The following is a 13,437-nucleotide window of genomic DNA, read 5'->3' as shown; positions in this document are numbered from 1 at the left end:
ATATCTACAAGTTGTTCACAAGGGTCATTACTAACAGATTAGAAAGAATACTTGATGAGAATCAACCGAAAGAGCAAGCTGGCTTTAGGACAGGATTCTCAACTATGGATCACCTTCACGTAATATCACAGCTAATGGAGAAAGCAAATGAATATAAAACACCATTATGCCTGGCATTTGTGGATTATGAAAAGGCATTTGACTCCATACAGCATAAGGCAATGTTTCGGGCACTGGAAAGACAAGGCATAGATACTCCATATAGTATGATTTTGAAGAAAATATATGAGAGTGCTACATCCTTTATTAGACTAGACAAAGACAGTAGCAAATTTAAAATCGAGAAAGGAGTTCGACAAGGAGACACAATATCTCCGAAGCTGTTTACTGCTGCCCTTGAGGAAGCTTTCAGAAGATTAGACTGGTCGCAGAAAGGAGTCAATGTGAACGGAGAGTACCTAAACCATTTACGATTTGCAGATGACATTGTGGTCATAAGCCACGATCCCAAAGAATTAGAGGAAAATCTTAATCAGTTATGCACAGTTAGTAAGGATTTTGGACTAAAGATGAATATGGCTAAAACAAAAGTAATGATGAACAAGTATGCCACGGAAAGGGAAATAATGATTGAAGGAGCAGTAATTGAAAAGGTGGAGTCATATACTTATCTGGGACAAGTTATTAGCTGTAATAATGATAAATGGCTGGAAGTCAAGAGAAGAATAAATTTTGGATGGATAGCATTCAGGAAATATAGTCACATACTGAAGAGCAATATCCCAGTTTGTCTGAAACGTAAAATAATGAATCAGTGTATACTCCCCACCATGACTTATGGAAGTGAAACTTGGGCACTCACCAAAAGAATGGAAGAGAAGCTGAGAACTACACAGCGAAGAATGGAACGAATCATATTGGGAATCAGACTGTTAGATAAGAAGAGAAACACATGGATTAGGCAGCAAACTCAAGTAAAGGACATTCTTATCAAAACTAAAGAACTAAAATGGTCTTGGGCAGGACACATAGCTCGAAGACATGATGACAGATGGACTAAGAAAATAACAGAATGGTACCCAAGAGGAGCTAGAAGAAAACCTGGAAGACAAAGGCGGAGATGGATAGATGAAATTCATGAGTTTTCGAGTAGTAAATGGATGGCCAGTGCTCAAAACAGAAGGAACTGGAAAGTTGCTGGAGAGGCCTTCATCCTGCAGTGGATTGAAAATGGCTGATGATGATGATGATGATCAGTAAATGTAATAATAATGCAATTATGCAGTACCTACACTGTAGCAGCACTATGGAAAGGTCTTATAAGTATCAGCCCAATGATGCTGAATTTCCTAAAGTAAGTGTTATACAGGATTGGATTGTAGACAATGATGGAAAAAAGTTGGACTGGCCAGTTTAGAGCTTAGCTCTCAACCCAGTTGAACCCTGTGGGATTATTTGAAGCACTGAATTAGGCTTAAACCGAAATAGCCTTCTTCCAAACTGACTTTGGCAGCTACATCGCAAGAGGAATGGATGGGAATTTTTGGCTGGCATCTACTGTAAGTAGAGAGAAAGTATGTTTGAGACAGGGGTTGAGACTGTCACATGGGCCAGAATTTGCCCTGTTATGTATGTTATACTTTTGAATTAAAAGCCAGTTTTGAAACTACATATATATATGTGTGGGCCCAAAAAGTTTTGTCTATATAGATTAGACTGTATTTTATACTCTGTCTTTATTTTTTAGACTCAACTTTCTATATATATGAACTGTACATTTTATTAAGTAGCCATTCACTTGCTTGTCTTTCCATATACCTAGTTTATTTGTCCTACACTTGTTATTTTGATATCTCAGTACTTTCTCAATACTGTTATATACAACACACACACACACACACACACACACACACACACACACACACACACACACACACACACACACACACACACACACACACAGGCGACTTCGTGGGCAGGAAAAGCAGTGCATAGCACATGCTTCTTGATTAGACCAGGGTTCGAGCCTGTGACCACCAAATACAGAGGATGCGGAAAGGTCAGGAAATGACCACCGCATATCCCTGGAGCAAAATGGCCTTAGTTGCTAATGCTCCTAAAAACCAAATAACAAACACGCACACACACACAGGGATTGATAAAAAATACATAGTATTTTTTTTATTAATCATTGCTGACTCAGCTAATAACTATTGCTCATTATTTATAATTCTCTTTTTTAAGTACAAACCTCCTTATGTAAACCTATCTTATAAAATGCAATTTTTTCCTTCTAGAACAGCAGTGGTATGTCCTGTTATAGACATTATTCATGAAGATACTTTCGCTTATGTTAGAAGTTTTGAATTACACTGGGGTGCTTTCAACTGGGAGCTACATTTTCGTTGGTATCCTATCAGTAAAAGGGAGCTACTGCGTAGAAAAAATGACTCTACTCTGCCTATTCGGTAATTTTCAGTTTTTAAGTCTTGTGATAATTAAAAGATATTTATTATAACTGCTTAACAACAGTGTTTGCTGTAATTCAACTTTTTTATCTTTTTTTTTTTTTTTTTTTTTATTAATGCTGATGTTATTGAGCAAGTACTTAATATGATTAACATGCTGACAGGCAAGTGAAAAGTCATAGGTCTGCATGTGTGTGTGGGGGGTCACTTGGACAACTTTCCCACACACACACACACTTTTGCTAGCAGGTTGAGATGAAAAAAGATCTGCATGGTTATCTAATATGATGTTATGGAATCACTAAAATTTGTGAGTAGATTTGACTTATATGGTTTATAGTCAATTGATGATTTTTAGTGATGTAATAACTTCAAGTGAGCTAAAACTGCTTGTTGATAATTAAAAAAATATATTACATCCAAGTGTACTATGAACCAATAGCCAATTAAACTTAAAAAAAAAAAGCTAATACAAATCCAGTTTGCATTACAAACATACAAACACAAAAAAGAAAATCTAAGAAGTTATTAAAACATTTTTTAGTGACTGTGATCAACAACTAAGACTATGATCATTGACTTTTGGTTATACTGTATAATTACATATTTTAAGTTATTTAAAAATTGTAATTAGGTTATATTTTATAAATGTGAAAAAATATATTTCTGCCTGATTTCAGGACTCCTGTAATGGCTGGAGGGTTATTTGCTATTGAAAAGTCCTATTTTGAAGAAATTGGCAGATATGATGACAAGATGGATATATGGGGAGGAGAGAACATTGAAATATCTTTCAGGGTATCTCTTTTAATGTCCTTTCTTTTTAATGTTACATGAAGTGTTTAACAATTTGCTATTATTATTATTATTTTTTAGATATAAGAGAAAAAGGCCACATACTCAACATCACACACTATTTACTTTCCATGTTATATTAGAATAAAATTTGCTCTATAGGATGCAGTAGAAGTGTAATCTGTTTATTTTTTCCTCTATCCCATTTATTTATTTCAAATGCGTTTCTAGTCAGGATCCTTGGATTTGGCTTGCTAATAGCACCCAGGCCTTGAGACTAACTTAAGATACTCGAACCCCACACACTCCACTTAGTACAGCCTTGTGCTCTTGCTAACATGGCTACCAGGGGGGTGATCCCATCCCATCCCATCCCATGACATGTACTGGTACCAGGTGCTTGGGGTGATTGTTATATCTGGTTGAGGAACTCTGACTGTACTACAGGTGTTCAGGATCACAGCTTTATGAAGTTTCATTTAAGTGTTCTAAAGGAGACCTGTTGCTGCTTGGTTCTTATGGAGGCTCTTTGGCACCATGTCAGTGGTTGACATGGTGATTGGGTTTGCCATTACTTGTTCTGTATGCTATATTTCTTTACTTCCTGTCTTAGGTCTGTGTACTTCCTGAGCTTCTCCTTGTAGGTTTTCTGGAGGTTGCTGGTGTTGGGCACTGCTATGTCAATTAGGCAGGTAGCCATTTCCCTCTTGTTGATGAGGGTTATGTCAAGTCTGTTGTGCGGGACCATCTTGTCTGTTATTACAGCACAGTCCCAGTATAGTTTGTGAGTAGGGGTCTCTACCATAGCCTGGGATTTGTACTTGTAATATGGTATACTTACTTCTATCAACTGGTATATTTGCACTGACTTCTGATGTATTATTCTGGTGTTCTAGTCATGTCTATGAGTGTAATCACTCCATCTGGGTGATTACCCTGCATCCTGTGCTGATGTTCTGGATTGTTTTTGGGACAGATGGCATCATCAACATGTGTCATCTGTTACTCTGGGGGTCCTTGGTGATGTTTTTCCTGTAGTACCTGGTGTTGATTACCTGGTCTTGGATGTTGAGCATGAATCTTTTGGTATTGGGGAAGAGACGCCCGCTCATGAGTCATGTGTTTGAAGCCATCTTATCTATATAGTCTTGATGGAGGTCATTGTAGTGTCTGTCATGGAGTGTCTTCTTCACCCATCTTTCTGTCTTTGTTTCTTCTGTCTGTATGAGTGGGTTCTCCTTGTTGAGGTTGAGTGGTTTGTGCTGTTTGTCTATCTTCCTTATGGCTTAAATGTTGAAAATTTAGATTGGTGCATTTGGTAGATTGGTGCTGCGTTTTCTTGGAAGTAATCCCTCAGTTTCTTAATTGCCTTCCTCTCTTGTTCAATGAGGTCAGTCAATCCCCTTCCTCCTCCTTCTTTGCAGGCTATGTTCAATCTCTTGATGGCTGACTTCAGGTGGTGTTGGCAGCTCTTAGTCATCATTATCCTGGTTGATCTCATAATATTCTCCAGCTCAGTGTTGGTCCAATCTATGATTTTGAAAGAGTATGTTAATACTGGGGCTGCATAGGTGTTTATGGCTCTGACCGTGTTTCCATCATTCAGCTTTGATATCAGAAGGCTTCTCGGTATCTGATAATATTTCTCAGTGAGGTGGGCCTTGATCCTTGGTTTTCTTCCATTCTAGGTCTATCCAGGGGGCACAGTTGTTATGGCAAACTTCATTGCTCCACAAGTTGCCTCAGAACTCCCTGAGTGCTTTCTGATTGGGGGGATCTATTGCCTTCCTTCTCCTCTTTTCCTGTAGAAGGCTCTCTGGTTTTCATCACATATTGGGTTGTCTGTTTTCCTCTGGGCACTCTCCCTCTATTGGCAAAATGAGTGCCAGGAGCTTCTGCTTGAGGTTGTTGAGGTATTCTTCAATCCTCTGAATATAGGGTTTGTGTTTGCTGTGGATGTTATCTTTCTTGAGGATGGTCGTCACTTTTCTGCTCAGTTTCTTACTTCTGTTATCCTGTTGGTACTTAGTCAGTTGGCTTATCTTCACTCTTAGCTCTCCCATCTTCTGCTGTAGCTTTTTTCCTAGGCTAGTGGTTTCATGTCTTTGTGTTTTGATTTCTGTTGATCCCTGGTTTCTCTTCTGTTCATTGTGGTGGCTGTTACAGTGGCACAGTAAATGACTGTGCAGATGATATCTCGTGTTACTTCGTTGCCGACCGGGCTAGCCGAGTGGGTAAAGTACCTGCCCGGCAACCCAAAGGTCGCAGGTTCGATTCCCGCCTCGGGCTTGGATCAAAGTACAGCAAAAACCTTGGGAGGTGCAATATGGCCACAGAAGCCGATGCGCCAACAACTACCAAATCAAAAAAAAAAAAAAAAAAAAAAAAAAAGTTACTTCGTTGTTGAAGTAATCCAGTATTATTCTCCAATTGAGGTGGCCTGTGACTTGCCACAGGATTCTGTTGGGTTTCTGCCTTGGTATGGTGTGGGTCTTTGTGGGGTTGGTTTGGCTTAAATTTTAATGGCACATTAGCAGCAGTGGCTGTTATGCATCAAGAAAAAAGGTAAAAATAGATTCTGGCTTTATGGGGACAGTGCCACTTGCTCCACTGTCGTTCTTGGGAGACTGTCTCCAACTTAAAAATGACCCATCTGCCTAAGGCACTGCACTCAATGCAGTATGTTCAGTATTACTTCTCATCTTAATAATTATAATAATATTATTATTATAAATTAGATTTTAACACTTTTAATTCCATGTTTTAAAAGCGACAATTTATTTATCAATTATGTAACATTGAGAAATTAATACACTTGCTAATAAACCAGTATACTAAACTAATTGCTTATTTACATTTCTGAATCCACTTTGGATTCTGTTTTCAAGTTTGAGCAAAAATGAATACGACTGTCTTCAGGCAAAGATGAAAAGAAACTGAGGCAGTGTTCCTTCTTGCCTTTTCTAACACTCAGAAAGCCCAGTTTCCTCTCATTTCTATTGAAAACAGTCCCATTCACTTTTGTTTTTACTTGATACAGAATTCCAAGTGGATTCAGCAACGTCTTTAAGTAAACAGTTAATTTAGTATATATATTGAATGTTCTTGACATAGGATTTCTCAACATTACAGTCAATAAGCAAATTGTTCCTTTTAAAACTTGGGGTTATAATTTTTTTAAATCTTAAATTTAAATCCAATTTTAATTGTTAATTATACTGTCACTCAACATGTTATTATTTTGTGCTTGTTATTATTAATAATTTTTTTTAGCAATGTGAATTTCTATATGTGGACAAACAAAGAAGTGATATTGATGCATGCACAACATTTTTTTTCATTCTTTCTCTTGATCAGACTTTACATCTGAGGGGGGCATAAATTCAAATTGAGGAAGGATGGTTGCAGGATGGATGTGTGGAAGTTTGCCTTTAACCAGCAGGAAGTTATTGCTGGAACAAACTTCCATCTGTCATTGTGGAAGTGGGTAGTTTGAATAAATTCAAGGAAGAACTAGGCAAATTGTTAGAGGGGTTGAACAGGTGATGTGGGTTTTTTTTTTTGGCTGATGCTGTATAAAAAGCTGCCTTTCTTGCAACATTTGCCATTATTAATACTAATGCTAATAAAATACTAATACCAAAGAAATGCTTACCTATGACACTGGGTTTTGGTGCCAAAAATCACTTCAAGGAACAGCTATTAATTTAAACAAGTGTATCTTCTGAAGTACTTGGTTATTAGCAGATATAAACCTAGCTATGCGATTAGCAAGGTAAAAACCATACCTTGCTAATCACATATTTAAATAAAATTTAAAATGCAAAGAAATGAGAAAAATACAAAAATTCAACAAAAACTCACTAGTTTATCTGCAGCTGAAATACAGCTGATTTCAGTTTCTGTGGAGCACAGAAACTTCAGGGATAGTCAGCATCTACATCTTTTTTTTCTACATCTTTTGGAAAAGAAAAGAAAAAAAACCAAGGATGGGGAATATTCATTCCCCATCCTTGATTTAGTCTAAAACTATTATTTGCCCATTTCTGAAATGAATGTAAACTGATTTTATCATTGAAGAGCAAATGTCACATAGGTTGCATATGATGTTTGCTCTTTACTCTTGCATTTAGCTGTGTAGAACAACTAGCTATAGTGGCAGTTGTGTCACATTTCTTCATGCTTATAAAACTGTTGTTTTTCCCCCCTTCAAATGAAATTGGTTTACATTAATTTCAGAAGTACACCTCAGATGATAAACGGCCTCCGTAGCCGAGTGGGCAGGAGCGGGAGTGCAGTAGCACACGCTCTTTGAGAAGACCGGGGTTCAAGCCCCTGACTGCTAAATACGGTCGATCTGCCAACCCGCACTGGACCAGCGTGGCAGATTATGGTCCATTTCCCTCAGCATGAATTGTTGAAGAGGCTTCCATCCTGCAGTGGGTTGATAATGGCTGCACTTTACTTTTTTTTTTTTTTTTACCTCAGATGATGTTTTTTAGATTAAACCAAGGACAGGGAACAACTTCCCCATTGAGAAAAAAAGCAGTTATTAGATAAAATTAATATTTAGAAATTTTGCAATTTCTAAATATTATGGTAATGTTTAGTACAGTTTTAACATCAAATTAAAACAATTTCAGCCACATGAAAGGTCCAGATGACAAATAGTCTAAACTAGAAATAAATGAGAAAAACCTTGGTGGCTTTTAATTGAAATACTTTGTATATAAAACATGATGTCTTCATCTTCAAAATCGCCTGTAAATAATGAATACAGCATATAACACAATTTCTGTTTTTACAGGTATGGCAATGTGGTGGTTCAGTTGAAATAGCTCCTTGTTCTCATGTTGGCCATGTCTTTCGTAGATCTTCCCCGTACACATTTCCAAGACCAGGAGGTGTAGGGGCTGTACTGTATGCTAATTTGGCACGAGCTGCCAAAGCTTGGATGGATGACTGGCAAGACTTCTATTTCAAAATAAATCCAGGTAAAAACCTTGGTTTTGTAAACTTCATAGGTAGGATTTTTATGTTAAAAATTCGATTTATTCGAATAATGCGATTGAAAAAAAAATGATGACATTAAACTTTACAGTAGAGACTGTAAAGTTATAAGATAAGTTGACTTCACTAACAAAAATAAATACATTGCTTGTTAATATTAGGAGATGAGTGCAATATTTTATTGTAATCTGCCATCTGATGTACAGATTTTTGGTTACTACACATATGAATGATTATTGGAATATACAATACAGAAAATACATGTTACTGCTGGGTTTAAATTTTTGTCGATTGTAATTTTCAGGAAATACATAAGAAGGTAGGTTGTTTTAAAGAATGGAAGGGATAAATGAGGAGGAGACATAAGATAAGTAACAACAGACATAAGATATATATATGTATGTATGATTAGGACCTAGCAGTGGCATATTATCCCTGGTGCAATACATTTATTTTTTATGTAACTTTCTCATTTGGTGGGTTTAGCAAATTAGTTCAGTACAGTGTATGTGTTTAGTGTGAAATAAGCCCTCCTTTTAGGCTTCAGTGAACTAGTTAATTTTAATTTCTAAATAGGAGCATAGTGTTATTTTTATAGTTACTCAGTATATCCCACTTTTATTTTTTTGTTTGTTAGTGAAACAGAGATTTCATAGAATGGAGTTAAATAGTTTGTAATTTGCTGAGCATTTTTGAAATATTAACCACCAGAAATCTACTCCAGAAATGCCATTGTTATTGACTGTACACAGATTTTTGGACAGAAAAGTTTGCATGTTCATTGTGTGGAACAAAGCATTAATCATGATCAGGGATATCACATTTATCGCATGCTAGATTTTTTTAATTCAAAGACAAGTTAATCAATCAGGTTTCTGTAATTTCCTCACAGGCATATGTGGAAGGATACAGTGTCACAGAATGTTACATAATTATCTGCTGCACATGATTATCTGCTGTCTCATGTTTGCTGTTATGTATGTGTATGTATACATATAAACAATATATTATATAAAAGGAAAAAGAAAGAGTGAAAATGAAAAAGGAAGGAAGGTTTATAGAAAAGGGCCACTGACAGACAGAAAGTACCCAGTGACCATAATGAATATAAGTAATAGAGAAAAGAAATATAGAAAGAAGAGTAAAGACATAAGTAATAGAGCAATATAGAAATATTGGAAAAGAGTAAGGAGTAACAAGAGTAATAAATTGTGGTACATAAAAAAAAACCATATAAAAATAAAAATTGATAAGTATATTATTATATATCGCACAACCTTGGTGGAATTATCAAGTTCACCCACTAGAATTGCATGAAAAGAAGACAATAGCATCTCTGTTTCTAATGTAAAGCACATGCCAGAGTGAAGCACAATTAGAAAAATCTTGAATTTAGAAAGAATTTAATAAAATTAATGAATTTGAAATGTACGAGGTTAAGGCCAAAAGGTAATAAATATGGAGGATAACATATAATGCAGGCATGTGGTTCACAATTGAAAGAACAGAGGAACAAAAGGAAAATGTACAAACAAAATAGAAAAAGAATTCACCTAACAGACTAAGTGAAAAATGAAAACAAAACCAAAAAGGAGATGGTTTCATTTTGGCTTAGTTGGTTATGAATTATGTTCTCTCCCATATTTATCACCTTTTGGCCTTAACCTCATAAATTTCAAATTTATTAATTTTATTAAATTCTTTCTAAATTCACCATTTTTTAATTGTGCTTCAATTTGGCATGTGCTTTACATTAGAAACAGAGACTGTTGTCTTCTTTCTTACAATTCTAGTGGTTGACACTTGATAACAACACCAAGGTTGTGCAATATGACAATATACTTATCTATTTTTATTTGTACATTTATCTATATTTTATATTTTTTTATATACCATAATTTATTTTGTTTCTTATATTTTTTTGCTCTATTACTTATATCACTTATATATACATACACATACATAACAGCAGACATAAGATATGTATGTATGATAAGACCCAGCAGTGGCATTTTATCCAGAGCTTGGGACCCTGGTGGAATGCAAGTTATTTTTTATGTAACTTTCTCATTTTTCTCTTTCCTTCTGGGTCTACAGGAATAAATTGCCTCCATGGGTGGTCAAAGCTGACAACTTGGGAAAATTCAGAGGTCAGCTAGGCAGGTAACATGAGGGTGTTGAAACAGGATGATGATATTGAAAACATGAGGGTGATGTATTCTTTCCAGGAAGGTGACTTACAATATTCTGAAGAAGTAGTTGCAGTGTCCTTAAAAAAATAACTAAATATGGACATTTGCTTTGTCTTTCATTGCATTTGGGTTTATGACTCCCTAGTCTATAGCCTGAAATTTAAAAGAGGATTGGTGCTCTTTTATGCTGACTCACATAGAGGAATTGCTTTTTATCTGGTCAAGATTATTGCAAATGTGCTACTGGCAATATGACTTAAATATTGTTATGAGACTGTAATTTATTGATCAGATCAGAGGCTTATCTACACCTCTGCAGAACAACTACGAGACAAGTGCTTATATATGCTGAAAATTTAACATTAGCCTATTTTACATAGGCTTGCAGAGAAACTACCCATGAATTTAAGCCACAAATATCAAGAGTTTATTGTAATTGAGAATATAAATTATGAAAGTGATGTCTAATGTATTGTCATTAAACAAGAAATTCTGCATCACTGTAAATTGATATTATTCTACATCTTGAAAGTTTTCAAAAGTTGACATTTTTCTTATTTTTATATATTCCATATATATGGTAAATTCCCATATTGTAACACTCCCACTTATAGTGCTATCCTGCTTTTAATACTCTTTTCTTCAGGTCCCATGGTCAATCCTACGAAGTGCCATGCATTTTTTAATGGTTAGAGATAGCTCCTGTTTAAACACATTTCCACTTATATCACTTCTTTTTAAAGTCCTGAATACAACCATCCTTCTTGATTTTTAGCTTTGGGAAAGGGATGGAGACTAAATTCTAGAAATCATTAATTATGTAGTTTGTTTACTTTATAGAAATCATTCCCAGTGCAATTTGGTGATATTTATTTCATATATAAGTGCAACCTTTGAAGGCAGATAGGCCACTCTTTACAGTTCACTGTCTAGCTGTTCATCTTTGTATTTGCAGGTTCTCCTTGTATTTTTATTTTTTAAATTCAGTACAACATTATTCATCCACTTTACTTGCTGACACATTAATTAATGTCTTTTATGTGTGCATATGTTTAACACGGCATCAATAAATTTCATTAATGATACATTATTATTATGTTAATATACTACATTTATCATGTTTATATAGTAATACTGAAAATATGTTTTGTTTAATTTAATAAAATCTTTTAAAAATTTTTTATTCTTTTTAAGCAACAAAAGGTTGAAGATGCCAAAAAATCAAGCATCACTTGTTTGATTAGACAATTTTTAAATTATATTAACACCTGCAAATTCTAATTGGGAAGCATTCAGATCAGAAAAGTGATTGTACAATCTACCAAGCTTTTCATGCCAGCTAACAGGTACTCTTCAAGGTTTTGACTTAAATTGATGACAGATGAACCAATGAGACTTGTGACAGAGAATCAAAATTCATGAGATGACTATTAATTATCAGGGGACAGAGAAGCATACAGTAAGTACAAACTAGTCTGCCATCAAGTTACAAAGGCAATTAGGCAGGCTAAGGCAGATTATGATAAGTGTTTGGCTGGAAGTGTGAAGAAAAGCTTTTGTTAATACTAGAAGGAAAGGAATGAACCACATTGGTTCACTATATATGATTGGCATAACTATTGATGATCCTGTTTTTGTCGCTAACAAACTGAATAAACTACATCTACATTTACATATGAAGTGTTTATGGATCAGCATGTTAGAAGTATATCAACTTACAACTGGGAGCTGAATGATTTTGTGATAACTGAGAGAAAAGTGGAAGAGAAATTGTTGAGAAATTGCTGATTGGAATCTGTCCAGTTGTATTAAAAGAAGCAGCAAAAGAGATAAGTATACCTTTAGCCATATTTATGAGAGCATTCTTAGATTCAGGGGAGGTTTTTATGGATTGGAATGAACAAGTGCTGCCCATGTTCACAAAGGGGATCAAAGGGAGAAGTAAATAATTATAGATCTGTAAGCTTGACTTCTATTCCAGGGAAAATAATAGAGTCAGTGACCAATCTGATTGGCTACTGTAACATAGTAACAAAGGAAATGAATACAAAAAAGAATTTTGACATTGTATACTTAGATTTCATTAAAATGAGACTGCTGCACAAATTGGAGCACTTTGGCACAAGAGGCAAGTTACTGCTTTGGTTCAAGGGATATTTGAGTGGCAAAGAAATGTTATTAACAGGTACTACTCTTCTTGGATTAATGTTATTAGTTGAGTCCCTTGTTGGTTGAGTGCTGCACCCTTTTTGTTTTTGATATTTATTAATGATATTGATCAAGTTTAATGTCCAAGTTTGCAGGTGATACTAAAGTTGGCGGTGTATGTTAATGACAGAAATCAGGATGTGATACTGCAAGACAGAAGGGCTGAGAATTGGCAATTGAACATTGACAAATGGAAGGTACTGCATATGGGCAGCAGTAATTCTGGATTAACATATCAATTAGGTGGTACCACATTGAAGGTAGAGGAAACAGAAAAAGACCTTGGGGATAATTGTAGTCTGACATGAAGTTCTCTGAGCAATGCAGATAGGTTGCTAGAACAGCTTATGGGTTTTGTCAGTGATATACAGGAATTTTGCCAGCAAGGAAGGAGGTGATTGCCCCATTGTATAAGGTTAATGGTTAGGCAGCATCTTGAGTATTGCATACAGGTCTGGAAGCCTTGTTTTAGAAAGGATGTAGATCTGTTGGAATAGGTACAGAGAGAAGAGCAACAAGATTATTCAAAGACACAAAAAAAGGGTGCTCTTTTACCATAAAAGATTTAAGTTGTGCAAATTGTAGTTTCTGGAAACTAGGCACTAGTGGGGGGGGGGGGAACCTGATTGGAGTGTTTAAGACCTTTAAATGGATTGAGTAAATTAAATGCAGATCGCATCCTAACTCTTGCTGACACAACACATATAAAGGGACATAAATTTAAATTGCAAAAGGATAGTTATAGGATAGATGTGAGAAAATTT

The 13,437-nt window shown here is 35.5% G+C and overlaps 1 protein-coding gene across 1 annotated transcript in view; it reads left to right on the top strand.

The window, feature by feature from the left end:
- Positions 1-13,437, top strand: part of LOC150079439 (polypeptide N-acetylgalactosaminyltransferase 13-like) — a 54,458-nt gene that overhangs the window by 28,700 nt on the left and 12,321 nt on the right. Inside the window, exons 5-7 of the mRNA XM_090383070.1 lie at positions 2,298-2,468; positions 3,149-3,266; positions 8,071-8,257. Coding sequence (XP_090239196.1) covers positions 2,298-2,468; positions 3,149-3,266; positions 8,071-8,257 — 476 coding nt within the window. The remainder of the gene's footprint in view (positions 1-2,297; positions 2,469-3,148; positions 3,267-8,070; positions 8,258-13,437) is intronic.

Source organism: Mastigoproctus giganteus, chromosome 10 (genome assembly GCF_048544385.1).
Source record: "Mastigoproctus giganteus isolate SK-2022 chromosome 10, ASM4854438v1, whole genome shotgun sequence".
Lineage (NCBI taxonomy): Eukaryota > Metazoa > Arthropoda > Arachnida > Uropygi > Thelyphonidae > Mastigoproctus > Mastigoproctus giganteus.
The sequence above is the reverse complement of the archived record's forward strand: the minus strand, read 5'-3'. Positions and strand labels throughout refer to the sequence as shown.